Genomic DNA, 23,624 nt, shown 5'->3' on the forward strand with positions numbered 1-23,624 from the left:
TTTTAATGTTGCTTGGGATTTGTAGCACATTTTTTTTTTTTTTAACAAGTTAAACATGGGGCTTGAACTCATGACTCTGAAACCAAGGCCTGAGCTGAGATCAAGCATCCGATGCTCAACCAGCTGAGCCACCCAGGTGCTCCTGGTATTTGTAGTACATTCTATAAATCTGTCTTAGAGAATTTTTTTTTTTTTGTGCTCTGGCTTATTATCAGTTTCCTCATTTTATTTATATTTATTTATTTTTATTATTTAGTTTTTTAATTATTGAACTACAGTTGATATACAATGTTATATTAGTTTTAGGTGTGCAAAGTAGTGATTTGACAGTTCTATACATTACACAGTGCTGACCATGATAAGTATAGTTGCCGTTGGTCAAATGCAAGGTCACTACAATATTATTATTATTATTATTATTATTATTTAAATTTATTTATTTTGAGAGAGAGAGAGAGAGAGAGAGAGGGAGACAGTGAATGGGGGAGGGGCAGAGAGAGAGGGGGAGAGAGAGAGAATCCCAGGCAGGCTCTGCACTATCAGTGTGAAGCCTGATACGGGACTCAAACTCACAAACAGTGAGATCATGACCTGAGCCGAAACCAAGAGTCGGATGCTCAATGGACCGAGCCACCCAGGCACCCTGGTCACTACAATATTATTGACTATATTCTCTATGTTGTACTTTTCATCTCATCTTTCATCTCTCTGACTTATTTTATAACTGGAAGTTTTATCTCTTAATGCTCTTGACCTATTTTTGTCCATCCTCCCATCTCCCCTCCTTCTGGCAGCCATCAGTTTGTTCTCTATATTTATGAGTCTGCTTCTTACAAATCTGTTTGATGGCTGTCGGTTTTAGAAAATTCTCATCCATTATTTCTTTTGAATTTATCTCCCTGTCCTCTCCTGGCTCTCCAATTACGCTTCGGTTAGATTTTTTCACCGTATCTCAGACGTTTCTTACACTTTTTCTTGTATATTTCCATCCTTTTCTTTTTTTTTTTTAAGTTTATTTATTTTGAGAAAGAGAGAAAGTGCATGCGTGCAAGTGGCAGAGGGGCAGAGACAGAGGGAGAGAGAGAGTCCCAAGAAGGCCCTGCTCAGCGTAGAGCCCCATGTGGGGCTCAATCTCACGACCACAAGATCACAACCTGAGCTGACATCAGGAGTTGGATGCTTAACCCACTGAGCCACCCAGGCACCCCCATTTTTGAAATATATGTTTTTTATTAAGTAAACTCCACACCCGACATGGGGCTTGAACTCACGACCCTGAGATCAAGAGTCACGTGCCCTACTGACTGAGCCAGCCAGGTGCCCCACTTTTGTTTTTCTGTAATTCAATCTGGATATTTTGTTCTGCCTTATCTTCCAGTTTTCTGATTCTCTTTTCAGTGGCATAAATGGCTTTTATATCTTTCCAATGAGTTCTGTTCCAATTTTTCAGTTATTTTGTATTTCATTTTTACAATTTTCCTTTGGTTCTAAAAAAAATCCAGTTTATCTGATAACTGTTGCTGCATAATGAACGACCCCAAAACTTAGTAGTTGAGAACAACAGTGAATGTGCTAGCTTGCGATTTTGGCTGGGCTCACTGGACCATTCTTTTGGTTTCTGCTTGCGTCACTCGTGCATATATGGTCAGCTGTCAGGTTGGCTGGAGATGGCAGATCTAGGGTGGCCTCACTTGTGGTTGTTTACCTTCGCTCTGTGTGATCTCTTATCTTCCAGCAGGCTATCTCAGACTTCTTAACATGTCAGCTAGACAAGGTTCCTAGAGAACAAGTAGAAATGGGCAATGCCTCTTCAGACATAGGCTTAGAATCGGCACAACCTCATTCTTGCTGCAACGTATTGCAAAGGCCAGCCCAGTTACAGGAGATAGGGTAACGAACCCCATCTTTTGACGAGGGGAGGAGCTACAAAGTCACATTGCAAGGGGCATGGCCAGATTTGCATTCTATGACACTGATTTTCTGCTGAAATTTTCAAACTTTAAATTTTAATTCCTTGAAACATTAAATACAATTACCTTAAAGTTTATGACCGATACTTCTGTTATCTGGATGCCCCTTGAGGCTGTTTCTATTGCCTATATTTCCTTTTGGGTTTTGGACATGTTTCCTCTTCTTATGCTGGCTTGTTTTTTTATTTCATTTTGGACACTATGCATTAGAAATAACTTAATGCCCGTGTCGATGTTATTTTCCTCCAGGAATAACTTACATTTGCCTCTAGTAGACAGCCAGGTCAGAAATACTGGAAATTCTAGATCACCTTAATCCAGTTCAGAGTTGAGATCATTCAAAACTAGGCTTCAGTTCCTGTGAGATCTTGTCTACTTCTTGTTCACTCTTACTCTCAGAGGGTAGCTCTTCGTGGTACTACCACCAAATCTGATGGATTTTAGGTACACCCACTTCTTAACACGAGGTCCCTGAACCCCATGTTCTTTTAGTTCCTTGAGTTTATTGCAAGGCTCCAGGAATAGAAGTAAAAAATGCTGGTCTTACCTCTCTGAGTTGCCTTCTTCCGGATCTTGGCTCCATAATATTTCCCTGTTTTATTAGCTCCCTGATGCCTTTAGCAACATGCTTTTATATTTTGCTCGTTTTTTTTTTTCCTAGTTTTTCTTTGTGGGAGGGTTGGTTAGCAGGTATTAATGTGGTCTTCCATTATTAGAATTAGAAGTCTTTAGGGGCACCCAGGTGGCTCAGTCGGTTGAGCGTCTGACTTGGGCTCAGGTCATGGTCTCACGGTTTGTGCGTTCGAGCCCCGTGTCAGGCTCTGAGCTGTCAGCACAGCATGTTGGAGTCTGCTTCGAGTTCTGTGTCTCCCTCTCTCTCTCTGCCTCTCACCCCCTCATCCTGTCTCTCTCTCAAAAATGAATAAACATTAAAAAATAAAAAAAGAATTCTTTAGATGATTTTCTTAACTCTTCAGTGTATGCTGTGAAATAAAAGTATGTTCTGCTCTCAGATCACAAACCCTCTGGAGTCAGGAAGCGTGTCTTAAACACAAAGAGGCCCCACCTCTTCAGGGCCCTGGTCACACGGGGGATTGTAACCAGTGGGGATTGTTCTCAGGATCTCTGTGCAATATTTGATAGGTTGGCCTGTTCTCACACATAGGACCATAGGAGACAAAGGCACAATGTCTGTTTCAAGTTTGGCAATGGGCTGAGCCAGTTCAAATCATGAGACTATGCATCGGAATCCCACGTGTTTTCTTTGTTTTTGTGTTTTTTTAAAGATTCTTTTTTAAAAAAAGTAGTATCTACACCCACCATGGGGCTCAAACTTACAACCCTGAGATCACGAGTCGCATGCTCTACTGACCGAGCCAACCAGGTGCCCTGGAACCCTATGTGTTTTATTCTTAGGAGTGTCAAGATCAAAGAAACAGAGTCTATCAACCAAATAGTAATTAAACTTTCTTTGATTATTTACTCCGGCTCCTGAGGAAATGCCAAGGTGAAGGTGTGGTTGGGAGTGAGGGCATTTATAATGCATGTAAGACATCTAAAAATCTGCTTCTCCCTTGCTTTCCCCTCAACGTCCTCTATGTTAACAGATTTGTTTGTATAACAATCCCCATCTCTTATTCTCTCTTCCAAATTCTTTCTGACCCTCTCTGGCAGACCTTTTTATTTCCTGCATCCACGGGGCCATGCCACATAGCTCCCCTGCCAAAAATGGCCACTGGAACTTCTGTTTTTCTTCAGTGACAGCACTAGGCTTTCCTAGGTCAGGCAACAGCAAGCAGCTCTGTGACACCCCTGTTAATTAGCATACATCTCGATCCCCGTGGAGGACAAGTGCTGGGATATACCAAGGCAGGGTGCTTTTATTTGTCTCTAATTCTTCTTTTTTTCTTAAAAAAATTTTTTTTAATGTTTATTTATTTTGGGGAGACAGAGAGACAGAGTAGGAGAGGGGCAGAGAGAGACACACACACACACAGAATCTGAAGCAGGCTCCAGGCTCCGAGCCGTCAGCACAGAGCCCGATGTGGGGCTTGAACCCAGGAAGCGTGGGATCACGACCCGGGCCGGAGTCGGATGCTCAACCAACTGAGCCACCCAGGTGCCCCTTTCTCTAATTATTCTTTAGGGATCAATCCCCATGGAGACTTCCTAGGGACTAGAAACTTGGCAAACATTAATAAGTAATGACCGCAGTTTGCTGTGCTACGTGCTACAAGAGAGGGTTATGAAACTCGCTCTGTGGGAGGACAGCGGAGCGAGCTATGGATTCAGCTCGGAAGGCCAGGCTTACTGGGTGTGGCCCTTCAGAATTTCCAGCAGTCACCGCTGGCCAGTAGTGGCTGCCTCAGCACCGCGGGGAGGGAGTCACGTCGGATATGGTGTTTGTAACATTGTGGTTAAGAGCCCATCCTGTAAAAGCAAATTGAGTGCATTTCAAGCTCATTGTTCTTACTGTGTAGCTTGGGCTAGTTACTTTTAAGTTCTTTCTAACTCAGTTTTTTTTTTTTTTTTCACCTGTAAAATGGGGATAATACTCTCATAAGGTCACTGTTAAAACATGTAGTTAAATATAGTTAAAACACATGAAGTGTTTAAAATCTGCTGCCCACAGTAAGAAGGCGAGAGAGTTTAGCTATTATTACTGGCCGGTGGGCTCCTTTAGACAAGGGGCACAGAGCTTGGGGAGAGCGGAGGCAGGAAAGGGAAGTACACCTCTAGGCTCTCTTGGCCTCTGGTCTCCTCATAGGTGTCCCCATCTTCTTGCCACAAGGGAAGTGGCATCCGATTGCCCACAATGTTCAGGGCTGATGCCCTTCCTACCTCCTCCAGCCTGAGTTGTCTTCTCTGGAATCCCTAGATTCTGCTAAACGTGTGGTTGGACTCTCAGGAACATGTCTCCGGTTATGGCCTCCCAAGACACTGGCAAAGAACGTAGAATCTGTTCAGTGGAAGAGGCCGGGGCCCTCACCTTCAGAATATTCTGTGATACTGACATGGAAGTGTCAGTCTGATCATTGCAGAGATAAAAATTGGACTTTGAATCATCTCAACAAAAGATTCGGTTTTATAACCCAGAACTTAAGTCTCACCATCGAAGCAGCTCAGCAGCAGGACAGCGGCTTCTACATCTTTGAGGCGACTGATGAGCATGGAAAAGTTACGAACTACACGTTCCAGGTTTCTGTATTTGGTGAGTCCCTAGAACAGCGCCGCCTGCCCCGCGGACTCCTGTAGGAGTTTTATTTCCAGTGCCTTTCTGATCAGAATCTCTGCTTCCAGATCACGTAGGGGAGCCCCACGTACTACAGGACTTGAAGGTCCTGGAGGGAGGGAGGTGCCAAGTGACTCTGTCCTGCTCGGTCCCCAGCGGTGATAATGTGAGCTACGATTGGTATAGAGGGAGCGTGCTGATCGAGACGGGAAGGAATCACAGCACACTGGAGGACCAGATCGATGCCAACAGCTCGCACATATATACCTGCAATGTCAGCAACTCGGTCAGCTGGACAAAGCGCACCTTCATCCCGCACTGTCCGGGTGGCTCCCAGCGTAAGTGGAGCACTGTGGGCTCTAACAGGGGCTGGAAGTGTTGGACCCCACAACCAGGCTCACGCCCGAGATACCTGGGCATGAGATCCCCCGGCTGCCTTGCAGCATCTCCTTGGGGCAGTCCTCGTCTCTGGGCACACAGTTCCCATAAACCAGGCCTATCTTAGTCTGGGATGAGTTTCATCCCCATCAAGCATCTCCCAGAAGATTCGAGTTTTTCCTTCATTTTAGGGAATGCTGGTCTGTCTGATGAGTCACAGCCCTGCTGTGGCTGCTGATTATCCCTTCCTGGGAGAGACTGACGGGGAACCTGTTTCCTCCTCCCAAGTGAGAACTCCCCCAGGCCATGTAGTTCCCCAAGAGGTAACAGCAGTGTCCTGGGGCTGTGTCCTGGAACATCAGGATGGTCACAGGGGTTCCTGGAAGAGTTCTTGGTTTATTGCTTACGCACATCCTAAGAGTTACCCTGAGTTAAGTTTGCACCGATTTTTATCAGATAAATAAAGACTTAGTGCACCATCAGCACGGGCACTGCAGGTAAAAACCTACCTGCTGTCTCTGTCCTTAAAGAGCTTACAGCCCAGCAGGGGCCACAAAACTAGGCATTCCTGGGCAAAAAAGAAACGAGCAAGCCGAAGTGATTTGGAGTGACAGGGACACTGGCTTTTGGGTCATGTCAGCTACGGTTTCATGATTCACTAGCTCTGTGATCTCAGGCAGTTTCCCCAACCTCTCTGAGCCTCAGTTTTTCTGCCGGGTAATATGGGGATGATAACAGGTACCTGGCAGGACTGCTGGTAAGATTAGATGAGGTAACGCTTGTGAAGAGCACGTAATTCCTTTCCCTTCTCCCCTTGCGGGCGGGCTGATACAGCAGGCTACATGTGTGACACCGACGTTAAATGTGGAAGTTCAAATGAGGAAGAGCAGCGGAGGCAGGAGGGGCAGGAAGGGGAAATGGGAGAATTTCGCGGCACATAGTGGGGTGCAATACGTTCTGTTCAGTTAACAAAAGAATGGACAGATGTAACATATGCCGTGCACATATCAGATCATGTGGTCAACCCCCTTCTGTAGATGACATTATCTCCTTTTTAAAAAAGCGTTTGTTTATTTTTGAGAGAGGGAGAGAATGTCAGCAGGGGAGGGGCAGAGAGAGAGAGAGAGAGAGAGAGGGAGACACAGAATCCAAAGCAGGCTCCAGGCTCTGAGTTGTCAGCACAGAGCCCGATGGTGGGGCTCGAACCCACGAACCGCAAGATCATGACCTGAGCCGAAGTCAGACGCTTAACTGACTGAGCCACCCAGGCGCCCTGCCCCTCTCCTTTCTTTAAAAAAAAAAAAAAAGTTTATTTATTTATCTTGAGAAAGGAAGCAAGAGCACAAGTGGGGGAGAGGCGGAGAGAGAGGAGAGAGAGGAGAGAGAGGAGAGAGGAGAGAGAGAGAGAGAGAGAGAGAGAGAGAGGGAGAGGGAGAGAGGGAGGGAGAGAGGGAATCCCAAGCAGTGTCTGCACCAGAAGTAAGGAGCCCAATGCGGGGCTTGATCCCACGAACCGTGAGGTCATGACCTGAGCTGAAATCGAGTCAGATGCTTAACTGACTGAGCCCCAGGTGCCCCAACATTGTCTCCTTTTGTAAGTGAGAAAATGGAGGCTCAGCAAAGTTAAGGGAGTTGCCCAAAGGCACGGAGCCAGGCCTGTGAGACAGTAGTATCCACACTCTTAGCATCACTCGGGGGAGGTCACGCTCTTAGCATCACTCGGGGGAGGTCACGTCTTAGCATCACTCGGGGGAGGTCACCCCACCCCACTGCACAGAGAGCCAGCCTCGCTGACGAGCTCAGCGGGGCCTGAGAGAGGAGTGTGGGTCTGAGGCAAGTCGTGTGTCAGACGGGAAGGGAGGAGAGAGAAGGCTGAGTGCTCAGGCCTCACGCGTCCATGTCCCCAGAGGACAAGTCTCTGCACTTGTTGCTGATCATCGTGGTCCTTCTAATCACGCTGCTCCTGGGCACCCTCACCGGCTTCTGTGTGCGGAGGAGGAAGATGAAGCAGTCACGTAAGTGGAGGGTCCCCAGGACGTGCTGTTGTCCGACCTGCCATCCCCCAACGCACCCGCCTGGGAGCACAGCACCTGCTTCTCTTCTAGAGCGTTGGGACGTGTGTGCGTGCACGTGCGTGCGTGTGTGTGTCTGGGGGGCCTTTCTCCCAGCTCACGCCTTCCGGGGTTCCTCGAGGTGCATACAGCTCAACGTGCAGATTCACCTGCCGGTGGCCGGCTTGCTGGGGTGCGGCCCGGGGCCTGACGGGGTAGGTGTGTCGGGTGGTTGCTGGTCCCGTGCTGGCCTTCTGGGGAGAGCACCCGTCTGCCTCCTTTCTAGAACCTTTCTCGAGGTCTTGGCCACCTGGGCTGGAGGTGGGACCGTGCGATGCGGAAGCTTGGACAGGACACCCTCGGGAGGTCTCTGCATCTCTGTCTCTGCTGCTTTTCTCTCACAGAGGACGGCACAGAGGAGTTTCTGACGGTTTATGAAGATGTCAACAACGTGCAAATCAAGAGGAATCAGGTACGGTACCCTAGGGCCCGGGGTCTCTCTTCACTAGCCTGGGAGATGCTTCTCGGGAGGATGGCCATCAGGAGCAGGGACACTAGTGTCTTTTCCAAGTGACCCGTGGCCTTTCCGTCTGTCTTCCCCACCAGCCTGCTAGCTCTGGCTGTGGAGGAAAAGCAGAAAACAAGAGAAAACCTGCTGAGAAGGACAGAGCCCGACAAATCCCCAGCAGATGGCAGAACACTGCTCTTGCCTGGCCAAATGGTGCCCCGGCGTCCTCCTTTCTGCCCAGCCTCTCCAGCTGGGCTAAGCCCTGGGAAGAATCCAGCTGTCTCGTATTTTGCGCCTGGCCACAAATTCTCGTGCCTTGCAAGTCCAAGTTTGCTTTTCTGGGTCCCTGGGCTGTCGCCCAGGCTGCGGAGGATGCCAGGCCGACCAGCCAAAGCGTAAGAGCGTTGTAGCTGGCCCCGTGGTCTGCGTTCACGGCATTTTGGGAAGAGGCCTGAGTCCGGCTGAGGTGCTAGAGAAGGGAGCTAGGTTAGCACGAAGCCGCGAAGCCGGCGTGGCCTCCTTGGGAACTTCTCCAGCCAGCCTCGGCAGGCAGGGGCCAACTCCGCCTGGTCCCCGGGGGGTGTAGCGAAGAAGGGAACTGCAGAACGGTGCAGGGTGCCCCCCACCGCTCTGCCCCTGGCCAGGGCAGGAAGTGGTGACAGACCTGGGGGAAAGGCAGTGCCTAACCGAACTGCCCAGTGGGCAGGGTGGGCCGGGGGGAGGAAGGCCCTCTTCCTATCCCCATTCCTGGAGCTCAGCCTGAGAGGGCAAGGCAGGAAGTCACAGGGGCTGGGCTCCTCTGCGTGAGGCCTTGTAGAACAGAGAAGCCACTTCCCTCAGGTCTGGGCTCGGGGGGAACCACGAATCGGGGCAGCTACCCCCGCCCCCGTTTCCTTGCTCAGCAGTGGAATAACGGGGTAAGAAACACAAAGGGGTCTTTTTTCCCCCCATCACTACCATTTGCTGGGACAAATTCCTGAGGGCAAGTGTATCTAACTGCAGTCACTGAAGCCCATGCTCATGACAAATTGCCTCTCCTTTCAGTTAGGTCTTTGAAGGAGAACAGAGGAAATCTATTAAAAAAATTTTTTTTTTTAATGTTTTATTTATTTTTGACAGAGATAGAGCGTGAGCAGGGGAGGGTCAGAGAGAGAGGGAGACACAGAATCCAAAGCAGGTTCCAGGCTCCGAGCTGTCAGCACAGAGCCCGACGCGGGGCTCGAACTCACAGACCCGCAAGATCATGACCTGAGCCGAACTCGAACTCGGCCGCTTAACCAACTGAGCCACCCAGGCACCCCCAGAGGAAATCTATTTAGAGTATAAGAAACCTCGTGGGGGACTCAGGCTTGTTTCTCTGCTTCTGACTCAGGAGCGCCTCCCTCTGGGAACTCCTCCCTTGCTGGCTTTTCCCTCCTGGCTCCAGGGTTCTGTCTGCAGGCCTAAATCTCAAGTTCATGTGATCTTCCTCTGGGGCTTGCTTCTGACCTCTCTGCAGACACTTTCCTCAGGTCTGGGCAGAAAAGAAAAAGAGGAAGCTCCTGTTTCTTGCCAGATGCCCACAACTCTTTAGCCCTCCAAGACGGCTACTTTTTTTTTGCTCTTAGCTTCTTCCTTGTCCAACGAGCCCTGCTGGCCTCCTCTCACTTCCTCATCAGAGCCCAACTGGAAATATGTACTCAGGAGTGGGCAGCACAAGACACCTTCAGCCCCGTCTCCTGTGGGCAGGAAGAGAACAGGAAAAGGCCCGTGCCTTTGGCCTTGTGTCCAGGACTTCATCCAGCTCTGTAGCTGCCCAGGCGCTGGCTGGAGGCCAAGGGCAGACTAGCTGCTGAGGCTGGATCTAGAGAGGGGGCTTCGAAACAGTGAAAACCTCTGAATGTGAAGGCCCTGACGTAAGGCTCAGATCTCAGCCCTACTCAGAGCTCAGCCCGTTATCGATGGTTATGTGGCAAACGCAAGTTTCTAAGTTACCGAAGTAAAGCAAGTGGCAGGAGACCCCTTGGACAGGGTCACTCGGTGGGATCCCTTCATGCCTGGGTGGTTCCTTGCACGTGACACTTAATGACTCCAGTGTGAGTTGCTTTTTCTACTGTTTTTCCCCATCCTGGGGTGATTAATGACCACCTCCTTCCAGGAGACCCTCTTTAAAAAATTTTTTTTGGTAATGTTTGTTTATTTTTGAGAGAGAGATGGGGGGAGAGGCAGAGGGAGAGGGAGACACGGAATCTGAAGCAGGCTCCAGGCTCCGAGCTGTCAGCACAGAGCCCGACGCGGGTCTCGAACCCATGAGCCGTGAGATCATGACCTGAGCTGAAGTCGGACATTTAACTGACTGAGCCACCCAGGTGCTCTTTTCTTTCTTTCTTTTTTTTTAATGTTTACTTATTTTGAGAGAGAGAGAGAGAGAGGGAGAGAGCAGGCGGGGGAGGGGCAGAAAGAGAGGGAGAGAGAGAATTCCCTGCAGGCTCTGTGCCATCAGTGTGGAGCCTGACGCTGGGCTCGATCTCGCGAACTGTGAAATGATGACCCGAGCCAAAATCGGAAGTCAGACGCTCAATAGACGGAGCTACCCAGGCCCTTCCCCCACCCCCCTTTTACAATTTCTTGTGCAGGAGCAGAAGCCGAGTTCCCCTGGAGAAGGGAGCACCATCTACTCCATGATCCAGTCCCAGGTACGGCTCTGTTTTCTCGAATCCATTCCATACCTGTCTATGGGGCTTCCTGATGCCTTTCGGAAGCTCGCACTCTTTTAAAAAAATTTTTTTTTTTTAACGTTTATTTATTTTTGAGACAGAGAGGGACAGAGCATGAATGGGGGAGGGTCAGAGAGAGGGAGACACAGAATCCAAAACAGGCTCCAGGCTCCCAGCTGTCAGCACAGAGCCCGACGCGGGGCTCGAACTCACGGACCGCGAGATCGTGACCTGAGCCGAAGTCGGACGCTTAACCGACTGAGCCACCCAGGTGCCCCAAGGGAAGCTCTCACTCTTGAACGGCAAAATAAGAGCCTGGTGCTCCTAGAGTCTGCGTTAAGTTGGTGGAAAGATCCATGTGGTTCTGAAGTACCTTGGCAGAGCTGAACAGAGCGGGGAAGACCGGTGCAGGCATTCTTTCTCTCTCCATGCCTGGCAGCAGGCGTGGCCCAGATAAGGGCCTAGGAAGAGGGAGCTCGTCAGGGGACCCAGCTTCTGTTCTCCCTCCCTTCTACTGCCAATACTTGGGGCCCTTATAGTTTTTCAGAAAATCTCTGCTCTTTATCATATGTGTTTTCAGGAATGGATCTGGATTGTTCTCTTTTATTATGACTTCACGATAACATTTATTAAGTCCTCACTATGTCTATTTTCACTCCTTTAAAGTTTATTTTATTTAGTTTGAGAGAGAGAGACAGAGAGAGAGCCCAGGATGGGCAGAGGGAGGGAGAGAGAGAGAGAATCCCAAGCAGTCTCTGCACTGCGAGGGCAGAGCCTTACATGGGGCTCGAACTCGTGAACAGTGAGATCGTGACCTGAGCTCAAGAGTCAGACGCTTAACCGACTGAGCCACCCAGACGCCCCACGTCTATTTCCTTAATGAATCTCACAAAGCAGCCTCATGAAGTAGGTCTCACACAACCTCCATTTCTCAGATGAGGAAACAGACACAGGTTAACTAACGTGCCCCAGGCCACAGACTTGGGTGGTGGCAAAGCTGAGCTAAAGGGCTTCTGAGCCTCCACTCCACCTGCCCCTCCCCACCTCTAACATGCTGGGATTACAGACATTCGCCCCTAAACTGGAGAAACATCCTCTAATTTCGACAACTAAAACGACATTACAACCTAGGCCAGGGTATCTCCTTCAAGGGTGACACTGCCTCTAGGTGGCAGTGATGAAAAGTCTCTGATAAAAATGGCTTAAAGATTTTTAAGTTTCCATTTTTAAAAATTAAAAAAAATTAAAAGCAACTCTTTTTTGTAAACAATGTTTCTTTAATTTTGAGAGGGAAAGAGGGAGAGAGAGCACGAGCAGGGGAGAGGCAGAGAGAGAGGGAGAGAGGAAACCCCAAGCAGGCTTCCCACTGTCAGCACGGAGCCCAATACGGGGCACAAACCCACAAACCGTGAGATCGTGACATGGGCCTAAATCGAGGGTCAGAGGCTTACCCGACTGAGCCACCCCAGTGCCGTTAATTTTTTATTTTTTAAAGAATTAAGTCCGGAAGGAGCAACCTCTCCAATTTGGTGGCTAAGCTGCAGGGCAGAGAAAATCCTTGGGGGATGGTGACAGGCTTCAGAGAAAGATCAAGAGAGGAGGAAGAGAGAAAATGAATGGGGTAGAGGGGAAGGGAGGACAATGAAGGAAGAGGGGAGCGGAGGAAGAAGGGAGGGGAGGAGGGAGAGAGGTGCTCAACCCTCATGGCCACTTTGGAATTCCCAAGCTGGGCGTTTCCTCGTCCTGCTCCCCATAAGATAATGGGATTCACTGGTAGTGGGTCCAAGTCAAAGCGCCTTAAAGAGAGATGTAAGATATCTGCCAGTTTTCTGGCTTTAGCCACATTGGATTCCCACGAAAGGAGTCTGAGTATATGCAAGGAAGAGCTCATCCCAGACTGAGAGGTTGAGTGAGTGAGAAGGAGCCTGTTCTTCTGGAGTTCTTAGAAGGAAGACGGTTACCTGCCTCTGAGGACACCTGGTTCAGGTGCAGAAGAAGGAAGGCATGTTGCCAAAGGGAGGCACTCGAGGGGCTGAGGAAAGCGCTGTGGAGAGTCTGGGGTTTAAATTCTGCTTCTCCTGCGAACATACTGTCTGACTTGGGCCATTTTCCCTTTAGGAACCTCATCTGTCGAATGGGGCAAATGGTGATCGTTCCTATCACAGGGGTGTATTATAAGGGTTGGGGGACCCTACAGTACACAGTAAGTGCTGAACGGATAGCAGCTATGTTTACTGACACAGCAGGACCAGCATCCAGGCTGTCTGACCTCTTGGAGTCCAGGGCTCCTTTGAATAACATTTTCAGCTCTGCCCGGGCAGAACTGGGGGGAGGCGTGGAAGAGGTGACCTCCCTCCCTAGGATTGTCCTGGATCTATGCTTCTGAAATACTTTTCTTGTCTTCTCATTAGCCTTCTGCTTCCACATCACAAGAAGCAAATACCTTGTATGCATTGGTACAGCCTTCCCGGAAGGTGAGTCTTTTCCCACAGGGGGTGCTGTGTATTTCACGTGTGCACAGGCAGGTGCGCGTTTGCCGAGTGTGGTGTGTGTGCTTCCCTGTGAGTTGTCTTCTGCTGTGTGTGTATCTGAGCTGCTCGGTTTCAGGGGCTCTACTTAAATGTTAATGGGCTAACTAGAAGTCTATTTGGAGAAAAAGAACAGGTCGGAGTCTAAGAGAACAGTGGATTAAAAGAGTGTCTCTAGGAGTTTCTGTGAGACAAGTACAATCAGAGACAGAAGGGCAGTGCTTTGTGCACAGGGACCATGGAGTCCTTAGCAGGTCAGCCGAGGCTATGGCGGAGAGAGACACCAGAGGGGTTACCAAGGTGGGAGAATATAGCCCAGAGCCAGAGGAGCAGCCAGGACCTAGAGAGACGCAATGGTGACTTTCAGGGAACCAGAAAACGGTTCTGGCCAGTCATCTGCTGATGGGGGGCTCCAGGCTGAGGCAACCCATCATGGTCCTCTCGAACCCTGCTCCAAGCTGAGCTCGCAGGTCTTATGTGTACCTGGTGCCCACGGTCATCTTTTCACCTTGGGTGGGAGAGGGGTTGGAAGAATGGCATTTCCGAGGTTGGAGTCACAGTATGAAGACACAAGCTTAACATGGTGGGTAGTATGGGAAGTTGGGAATGTGCCAAACTGCGGAAGTGTTGAGTACATGCAGGTCAGGGTCAAATGGGGGGAAGGGTTTCAAACAGGTTTTCAGGCTTTTTTATTCACTCTCCTTCCAATAAGCCATTCAGTCAACTTGGCTTCCACCTCAAGGGATATTTGTATTTAAGTTCTGCACCGTAACACGTGGACATATGGATGGTCACAGGCGCCAGGGTCATATGCTTGGTGTTGTTTGGGAGACTACGTATTACTGAAAGTGCTTCTGAATTCCAATGTTTCCAGTGTTTCACCGTGATCAGGGTCAGGGTATGTGTTACGGTTAGTTCTCACGTGTGTTCTAGAACTGCTTACGCTGCGGGGGTGTGCATATTACGTGTTGATGAGATGCATGGTCACAGGTGGTATTTGCATCAGGTCTGTCTGAAGACACGCGCGTATGTGCTGGGAATGTGTATACGTGCGGGCCTGAGGGGTACGTGGGCGTGGGAAGTGGGTTCAGAGGTCTGTTTTGGAGCCTCACATCAGTTAGGAGTGGGACATTTCCCAACTTGAAGTTAAGTACTCTTTACTGTCTGAATTTCCAGTCTGAATCCAAGAAGAAGAACCACGGCTCTTCCCTCAATAATACTATCTATGAAGAGGTAAGATTCTGGAGCTCCTTCCGGAGGGGTCTAGTGCCCACAGGATGGCCTGGAAGTTGTACGTTTGTGAAAAAGTCATGCATAGGGTCCCAGAATCGTAGAGGTTTTAGGGATCCCCTAATCCAAATTTTCATTTTAGAGACAAAGAATCTGAAGTCGAAGGAAAGTGAGGGTCTAATTCAAGGTTGTATCATGTGTTGGTGTTGGACTCCTACTGGGGAGCTTGGGTTTTAAATTAGGGCTGTCCTCTGGCTAGTCCCCAGTTGTGGGCTGCACATTGGACACGTCTCCTTTCCAAGGGTGTGTAGGGCAGGAGTGTGGAGAAGGGAGGAAAAGTAAATCTAAACGATTTTCTAAAGTTAGCAAGTAATTGGGAACCATTCTAGGACACAGGTCATCTTAAGCTGCTGCTGGGGGCGGACACTGTAAAGTGACCATTGATCCTGGTAGTTGGATGGATTCCCATCAGGCCGCTTTAAGGACTGGAAAACAGAGACTCAACAGTTGAGGGTATATCGGAGGTGTATTAGGTATATTGTAGCCCGACAGTGGTTTCAAGTCAATGATCTCATTTAATCTTCACAGAATGCTATGGGGGTAGAGATAATTGTACTTCCCACGTATACTCAGAGAAACGAAGGCATGGAGGGCACTCCCACCCACTAGGCTCACGGTACACCAGAGCTTCCACCCGTGGTCCAAGGAAGATGTTGCCAGTGGTCGTGAGGGAGAAGGCGGATGGGTGTCTGCTGGGATTCCTGGCACTTCAGCTGTAGCCCCACAATAACGCCAACTGGACAGCCCAGGGGACAGCCCACTGTTGTAGGGGACCCTGAGTGGGCCAACGCAATCTAGGATGGGGTCATGAAGAACGGTGGTGTGGTTAAAAAAAAAGACACTAGGATTGGAGCCAGAGGAACTGGGTTCAAGCCCCTCCATTGCTTCATATTCGTTGTTGAGGCTGAGTTATTTGTGGTACGACTCCCAAGTTTCACCTTCTTAATCTGTAAAATGGGGGTAACAGTTCATACCTCACAAGGGTGTTGTGAGGCTCTCCTGTGGGAGGGTCTGAAGTTCTTCTTCTCTCCCGCAGGTTGGAAAGAGACAGCTCAAAGCCCAGAACCCTGCTCGACTGAGCCGCAGGGAGCTGGAGAACTTTTCTGTATATTCGTAGTTGCTGCCGCGGGTCCCCCTTCTCTCACATCCCAGTATCTGCTTTGGGACTCAGCCCAGTGGACGATACCACATGAGTCTACAGAACGGTGCCTGGTCTGGAGAGGATACGGGAGTTCGTTCAGGGTCTATATCTTGTTTTTAACATGATTTCTCTCAGCCAAGACTGTTAAATAATATCTCTCAACTTACAGACTGGACAAGACTGGGCGGAGAGGTTGGGTAGTTCGCGAAAGACTGCAAAGCAGGTGCTATGCAAATGCAGAGTGTTGTATTATTAGCATCGAGATCCCTTCCCCTGGATTTCTAACGTGTTCCTCATCTTCTCCTCTTCTTTAATCTGAGATGACCACATTGCTAGACCCTCCCCTGCCCCAGGCCCCTCTTCCAAAGGGGAAGGAAAGATCATGGTGACTCAGGGGGAGAGAAACAGCTCCACCCCACGAGGATGAACTAAGTAGCTGTAAGCTGCCGGCAGGTTCTCCAAGGGACCGGACCTAGGCTGTCCTCAGATACAGAGGAAAAACTCCCCCGCCACATAGTAAACCTTTACCTCTGGCCGCTGGGTCACAAGGGAGAGGGCAGGAGTGAGAGTAGATGGTACAAAGTAAACCCATCTCAGAGTGGAAAAATCACCGTGAGTCCACGCTGTTCCGGTAACTGGGCCGTGGGACCAGTTTTGTCTGCGGTATGATGTGTGATTATTAACCCGTTATTGATTAAAAACACATGTTCAGAAATCTGTCTTAGCTTCTTCACAATTAGAGACCGTATTCTGTTCAAGTTCTGAGTGCCGATGAGCGCTCTCCATGACGCTTGCTGGAGGGAGGGCTCAGCCAGCCGAGCAGCTGCGAGCTAGGCACTCTGCTGGGCTCCCAGCGTCCTCGGGCCAGACTCTTCCACCAGGCTGTGGCGCCCAGGCCTGAGACTCTGGCTGAGCCCAGGAGACGGGTGAGGGTGAACGGGAAGAGGTCCGACTCAGAGACCAGACGCCCTAAGGCAGCACGTGGAGCCTGGTTCTTCAATTACCCCGCTCTGTATGTAACATATGAATTTAATAGAAGACTATGCTGTTATTCGGAGGCAATCTAAATTTCTTTTCTGAATGCGTCCCCTCCGTATTCTGTACTTTTCCTCTCTGTCGTAGCCAAAGGGCAGTTACGCCCATCACTAAACACATGTGTGTTTCATTCCTACGGAGAGGGGTCTGGACTCCTTGCAATCTATCGGGGTCTCCCAGCCTTGTTCACACTGGAGCAGACGATCCCGGGATTCCCAGATCCGGGGCCACTCAGTCTCGTGGGGGAGAGCCACACAGTACACACTTGCTCAGGTCCTGCCTGGTCCCTGTCCCCTGGGGGCTGTGTGGCCGGTTGGCTGGCTTCCTCCTGGAGACAGATGTGGACAGACCACATTTTGGAGGAGGTGTCAGGGCTAAAAACCAGGAAAACATATGCAAAAGGAGTCTGGGGGTTCTGGGGCACGTACTGGGAGCTGAGTTGCAGTGTCAGGAGTCTGGAAGCAGAAGGAGCCGGAAATGACGGGTGTTGGAACAGCTCAGATGAACACCAAAGACATTCGCCACTGACTTGGCCTTTCATGCATCCTGAGTCGTGTAGATGTTGAGCTGGCCAGATTTATCTAAGCAGCAGAAGAGACCCTAGGGGCCCAGGGCTTTTGGGGACGCTGTATTCTGGGGTGTAATAATGTACAACATCATCATATTATGTGTCTTCACTGAGCTTCTGAAATAATGCCTTACAAGGATAATTATCCATGCAACGACCAGCCAGCGAACAAGCAGTAATTAAGCTCCTGCTGTGTATGGAGCACTGCTTGGCCCCCGGGGGGTACCCACTGTAGGACACAGAAGATTTACTGACTCCACGGCCACGTGCAGGAGAGTATGACAGCAGAATTCCAACGTTAAAGGACATAAATGGGCTTTGAAATTCCTGGGTGGCTCAGTCAGTTAAGCATCCGACTTCAGCTCAGGTCACGATCTCGTGGTTGGTGGGTTCGAGACCTGCGTTGGTCTCTGTGCTGACAGCTCAGAGCCTGGAGCCTGCTTCAGATTCTGTGTCTCCCTCTCTCTCTCTGCCCCTCCCCTGCTTGTGCTCGCTCACTCTCAAAAATAAACTTAAATTTAAAAAAAAATGGGCTTCGAGGTGCATGTGACACAAACGTACACTATAGTATCATGAATACAAGTCAAGGGTAGAACAACTCACAGGGGGATAAGGCTGTGCTACAGTCTGGGGGAGAGGAGACATACTATGACTGTTCTGCAGCCGGACCTGACAATAAGGAGGGAAGTTCCTTTGGGTAAATATGGGAAGTTTATGTGGAAGGGGCATTTTAAGCCCTTAAAAAAGATATCCAAAGAATGATACACACATATGATTAAAAAAAGAAATCCGAGGTACAAAAAAGTATACAGTAAAAACAACAACCTAGTTCACTCCCCAGAGGCAGCCCCTGATAAGTTATTTTGTTATTTTCTTTCAGAGCTTTTGCATGACTACATAAGCATACAGATCTACATTTCTTCGTTTTTATTTTTTTTTTAACATGTATTTATTTTTGAGAGAGCGAGAGGAAGAGAGAGAATCCCAAACAGACTGTGGTGCCAGAGTAGAGCCTGATGTGGGTCTCGAACCCACGAACCATGAGATCATGACCTGAGCTGTAATCAAGAGTCGACTGCTTAACCGACTGAGCCACCCCGGTGCCCCAATACACATTTCTTCTTTATCCAACTGGTAGCAAGTGACACATACTGTGTTGGACCCTGTTCTTTCCGTTCTTAGAGCTCATTCCTTATTAGCACACACTGGTCTTTACTTTCTTTACAAAAGTGGCAGGGCTTGCTGTTGCCTGGATACGCCATTGGGCATTTAGCCAGATTCTTCCTAAATGGACATTTAGGCTATTTCTCTTCTTTCATTCAATTTTTTTAAGTTTACTTTTTTATCAAAACAATTTTTTTTACATTATTATTTATTTTTGAGAGACAGAGAGAGACTGAGCACAAGTGGGGGAGGGGCAGAGAGAGCAGGAGACACAGAATCCCAAGCAGGCTCCAGGCTCTGAGCTGTCAGCACAGAGCCCGATGCGGGGTTTGAACCCCCAAACTGTGAGATCGTGACCTGAGCCGAAGTCGGACGCTCAACCGACTGAGCCACCCAGGCGCCCCTTTTTTAAAGTTTATTTTTGACAGAGACAGAGCATGAATGGAGGAGGGGCTGAGAGAGCGGGAGACACAGAATCGGAAGCAGGCTCCAGGCTCCGAGCTGCCAGCACAGAGCCTGACGTGGGTCTCGAACTCATGAACAGCGAGACCTGAGCAAAGTCGGCCACTTAATCGACTGAGCCACGCAGGTGCCCCTCTGTCCTTCTATTTTATTTTATTTTATTTTATTTTATTTTATTTTATTTTATTTATTTATTTTTTTTTTTAAGGTTTTATTTATTTTTGAGACAGAGAGAGACAAAGCATGAACGGGGGAGGGGCAGAGAGAGAGGGAGACACAGAATCGGAAGCAGGCTCCAGGCTCTGAGCCATCAGCCCAGAGTCCGACGCGGGGCTCGAACTCACGGACCGCGAGATCGTGACCTGAGCTGAAGTCGGACGCTTAACCGACTGAGCCACCCAGGCGCCCCTGTCCTTCTATTTTAAAAGATACTGCAGTGGACATAATTTTACACAGATCTTCGTGCCCATGAGTGAGAATATCTGTTGGATCCATTTTATCACCTGTTTAGAAGATGGGGTGAAGGTCCAGGGCCCTTTCAACCACATGTGGCCAGCCTTGGCAAAGCTCTAAGGTGGTGCATCTGAACTGAGGGGGGGAAACTGAGCCTGCGTGGAGATGGATGGAGCAGGGGCCTCTCGAAGGCCAGGGACTCCCAGAAGGAGCCTGTGTCTGATCTGTTCATGAGCTTGGGAAGTTACAAGGGTGAAAGGAAGGGCGAGGGTCAAACCCAGGCACCTCTGAGACGCTGAAGGCAGTTCCGAAGTGCTCTGTCTGGAAGAGTGCCAGGCCCTACGCAGTCCAGAACCCTCTCTGACCACAGGGAGGGAAGCAGCAGCTGCTTTTCTTTTCAGTCCAAATTTTCATAGGTAGGGGTTTCAGGAGACTCCAGATCATTCTGCTGTGGTGGCACCACCACCTGTGAGCCAAAAGACACACAAGAATATGGTTAATAAAGCCTGGGAGGCCCTGGTTTCCTCACCCCTGTGCCGGTGAGAGAGGGAGGCGAGGCCAGGTCCATGGTGTAGAAGTAGGATCATATGGACTGGCCCAGCAATGGAACAATCCATCGAGCTGACGGCAGGCATTTATGGGGACTCTCCTAAGGGGAAGTTGGCTAGGCTCTCCGTGAGGGAGAGAGAGGACAGTTTAGCGCTGCAGGGTGAGGGGCTACAAAATGACAATAAAAGGCCTCGCTCTCAAGAAGCCGTGGTCTAATGAACTCAGCCTCTGCCCCAGCTGGAGAATGTAAAGATGTCAAGCTATTTCGGGTGGCAGAGATTATGGATCAAAGTCATGGCCCAGACCAGTAGGCCTTCGTGGTCCCAGGGTTCTGATGACTCCTTGTCGGAGACTGTTCAGGGAGGGCTCTGAGCAGATGCAGGGAGCAGGGGAGGCGGGGGGCCGGCAATAGCTTGACGGTGGCATAAACCTTCGAGATGTCGTGCCGGGACTTGGGTCCGAAAATAAGTTTGAGAATTTCCTGCCCAAGTGGGCAACGAGAGCCTTAGGGGACCCGGAATCAGGACGGGTCCTCAAAATTCTGAAGGCAAGGGATAAATCCTGTTAAGACCTTGGCTGGGGAAACGCATTGCTTTCCACTTAGGCTGTGGATGAGGGTGGCTGCAGGGGTCTGGAGTCCCTGGGGTGGGACCCACGTACCACTGACCGGACACGTGGGGACTCCAGGCCATTCTGAAACTCAGAGCAGGGACTGACGTCCCTGACTTTAAGATTGACCAGCGTTGGCCCAAACACAGAGGGCCAGGTCAGAGAGAATCCAGCGAAAAGTACAGGTGTGGCCTCAAGGCCATAGGTGACGTCCCTTACTGGCTCAGCATAGGCCACGTTCCCACAAGACAGGACAGGAGGCCAATGCTGGTTGAACTGAGCTACACATCTGCACAAACTTTTACTGAGCAAATTCTGTCCAGTTTTTCAAGTTTATTTGAGAGAGAGAGAGAGAGAGAGAGAGAGAGAGAGAGAGAGAGAGAGTGTACATGCGGGTACCCGAGTGGGGGAGGGGCAGAGAGAGAGAGAGGGAGGGAGAATCCCAAGCAGGTTCTGCACTATCAGCACAGAGCACGATTTGGGGCTCAAACCCACGAACCACGAGATCGTGACCAGAGCTGAAGTCGGATGTTTAACGGACTGAGCCACCCAGGCGCCCCTCTATCCATCTTTTAAGGTCTAATTCAAATTAATTTTTTCGTGGAGCCTTTCCTGTCTACCTCAGTGCAGTGGTATCTTCCGCTTCCAATGTCTGGAAAACGCTTGGGAACTGCCCAACTAATGTAGAGTCTTTTCCTTGCCCCTGCAGGTGACTGAAGCGACTCCACTCCTCCACCAAAAGCCAATAAGACAACAGGTCTTCAAGGTTAAGGATGGTGCCTTAAGCACATCTGAATCCCCAGAGCCCTCAGCCCAGTTCTGGGCAAACAAAAGGTGTTCAATAAATGTCTACTGATTGATTGATTCATCAATCACAGGGAAGTAGCATAACTGAAGAGCTTTGAGGGTTCTTCTTTTTTTAAAGTCTTGTTTTGGGGGTACCTGGGCAGCTCAGTTAGTGGGGCATCCGACTCCTGGTTTTGACTCAGGTCATGATCTCAGGGTCGTGAGATCGAGCCCCGTGTTGGGCTCCACGCTGAGCTTGGAGCCTGCTTGGGGTTCTCTCTCTCCCTCTCTCTGCTCCTCCCCTGCTTGCACGTTCTCTCTCTCTCAAAATAAATAAAATACACGTGAAAAAAAATCTTGTTTGGACATGTTAAAACAAGGAGGAAAACAGGGAATTCTGGAGATTTGAAAGCAAAAGTATATATGAACCCAATGTTCTCAGGGAAGTGAAAGTGAAGCAGGAAGCTAGATTCAAGCCAAGGTTAATTGTTTAAGATCACTCAGGATTATTTTAAAGCTCCTTGTGGTTTTTAATAAAGCCCAACTACTATCTGTATGACTTTAGGCAAATTTAACTTCTCCGGATCTCGGCTTCAGGATGACAGCACATTTATAGAGCTGACCTAAGGATCATGCGAGAATATCAATGTTTTGTAAACTGTAAAATTTCGTGTTAAAGTGGGTTATTATTATTATTTAATGGTAAGTTCTACCATTAAGGGATCTTTTAACACCACAATAAAACCAATGTGTTGTAGTTAATGGCACATTCTCCAAAACATCTTGGCATTGGACTCTTGGCTAATTTCTAATTATTTGGGGAAATTGCCATTTTGGTGGATTGAGATGGGTTAGCTATAGATTTAGGAGGCATGTGGGTGGCTTAGTTGGTGAAGCATGAGACTTCAGCTCAGATCATGATCTCACGGTTCGTGAGTTCGAGCCCCACCTTGGGCTCTGTGCTGACAGCTTAGAGCCTGGAGCTGATTCAGATTCTGTCTCCCTCTCTCTCTATCCCTCTCCTGCTTGCTCTCTCTCTTTCTCTCTCTCTCCTCCTCTCAAAAATAAGGAAACATTAAAAACAACAATAACAACAACAACAACTTGTGAAGCATTTAGCACAATTCCTGGCACAACGTAAGCAATAAAGATTAGCTATAGAAAAAGGAAAAAAAAAAGAAATAGATTTAGAAATATACATAGATTATACACTATTTGTGTTTGCAGCCCCTTATGCTAGTTAGTGGTAAGAATAATCAGTATAAAATATTATTAATTCAATTAGAAATGTTCAGCCTTTGGCCAAACAGATATAAATCGGAAACATTTGTGTAAGCAACTCTATTGACCACGGAGTGTGTCTGGGGGTGGACAGTGGGTAGGACTTAAGCTCCTTTGCCATGGGAATCTAGGACTTTCAGTTAAAATGGTCTGCACAAGCCGCTCTGGAAAGCAGTGTGGAGGTTCCTCAGAAAATTAAAAATAGACCTACCCTATGACCCAGCAATAGCACTGCTAGGAATTTATCCAAGGGATACAGGAGTACTGATGCACAGGGGCACTTGTACCCCAATGTTTATAGCAGCACTCTCAACTATAGCCAAATTATGGAAAGAGCCTAAAGGTCCATCAACTGATGAATGGATAAAGAAATTGTGGTTTATATACACAATGGAATACTACGTGGCACTGAGAAAGAATGAAATATGGCCTTTTGTAGCAACGTGGATGGAACTGGAGAGTGTGATGCTAAGTGAAATAAGCCATACAGAGAAAGACAGATACCATATGGTTTCACTCTTATGTGGATCCTGAGAAACTTAACAGGAACCCATGGGGGAGGGGAAGGAAAAAAAAAAAAAAGAGGTTAGAGTGGGAGAGAGCCAAAGCATAAGAGACTGTTAAAAACTGAGAACAAACTGAGGGTTGATGGGGGGTGGGAGGGAGGGCAGGGTGGGTGATGGGTATTGAGGAGGGCACCTGTTGGGATGAGCACTGGGTGTTGTATGGAAACCAATTTGACAATAAATTTCATATATTAAAAAAAAATCTAATAATAAAAAAAATGGTCTGCACAATAATTCCTTACTTTAAGAGCCTCGGGATACAGAGAAAATTGTTCTCACCTTCTGGGGTGTCTGGATACAGCTGTAGATTGTGGCCAAACCCTCTTTCTGCTGAGGAGCTAGGGTCTTTCCCTGTAA

The 23,624-nt window shown here is 48.9% G+C and overlaps 2 protein-coding genes across 5 annotated transcripts in view; one reads left to right on the forward strand and one right to left on the reverse strand.

The window, feature by feature from the left end:
* The window catches only part of CD244 (CD244 molecule), a 29,884-nt gene extending 13,336 nt beyond the window's left edge, over positions 1-16,548 (forward strand). The window contains exons 2-9 of one of the 3 annotated variants that reach the window (XM_042925331.1): positions 4,849-5,181; positions 5,271-5,540; positions 7,488-7,595; positions 8,036-8,103; positions 10,755-10,814; positions 13,247-13,309; positions 14,540-14,596; positions 15,690-16,548. In XM_042925331.1, coding sequence (XP_042781265.1) covers positions 4,849-5,181; positions 5,271-5,540; positions 7,488-7,595; positions 8,036-8,103; positions 10,755-10,814; positions 13,247-13,309; positions 14,540-14,596; positions 15,690-15,770 — 1,040 coding nt within the window. In that variant the 3' untranslated portion in view covers positions 15,771-16,548. Of the gene's footprint in view, positions 1-4,848; positions 5,182-5,270; positions 5,541-7,487; positions 8,104-10,754; positions 10,815-13,246; positions 13,310-14,539; positions 14,597-15,689 lie in introns of those variants that run through there. The other 2 variants (XM_042925332.1, XM_042925329.1) reach the window with 2 other exon arrangements.
* A 2,843-nt stretch (positions 16,549-19,391) lies between these two features.
* Positions 19,392-23,624, reverse strand: part of LY9 (lymphocyte antigen 9) — a 28,421-nt gene continuing 24,188 nt past the window's right edge. Inside the window, exons 9-10 of one of the 2 annotated variants that reach the window (XM_042925051.1) lie at positions 23,547-23,618; positions 19,392-19,942 (exon numbers count right to left, since the gene is read on the reverse strand). In XM_042925051.1, coding sequence (XP_042780985.1) covers positions 19,874-19,942; positions 23,547-23,618 — 141 coding nt within the window. In that variant the 3' untranslated portion in view covers positions 19,392-19,873. Of the gene's footprint in view, positions 19,943-23,546; positions 23,619-23,624 lie in introns of those variants that run through there. The other variant, XR_006198778.1, reaches the window with a different exon arrangement.

Source organism: Panthera leo, chromosome F3 (genome assembly GCF_018350215.1).
Source record: "Panthera leo isolate Ple1 chromosome F3, P.leo_Ple1_pat1.1, whole genome shotgun sequence".
In the NCBI taxonomy this organism is placed as follows: Eukaryota; Metazoa; Chordata; class Mammalia; order Carnivora; family Felidae; genus Panthera; species Panthera leo.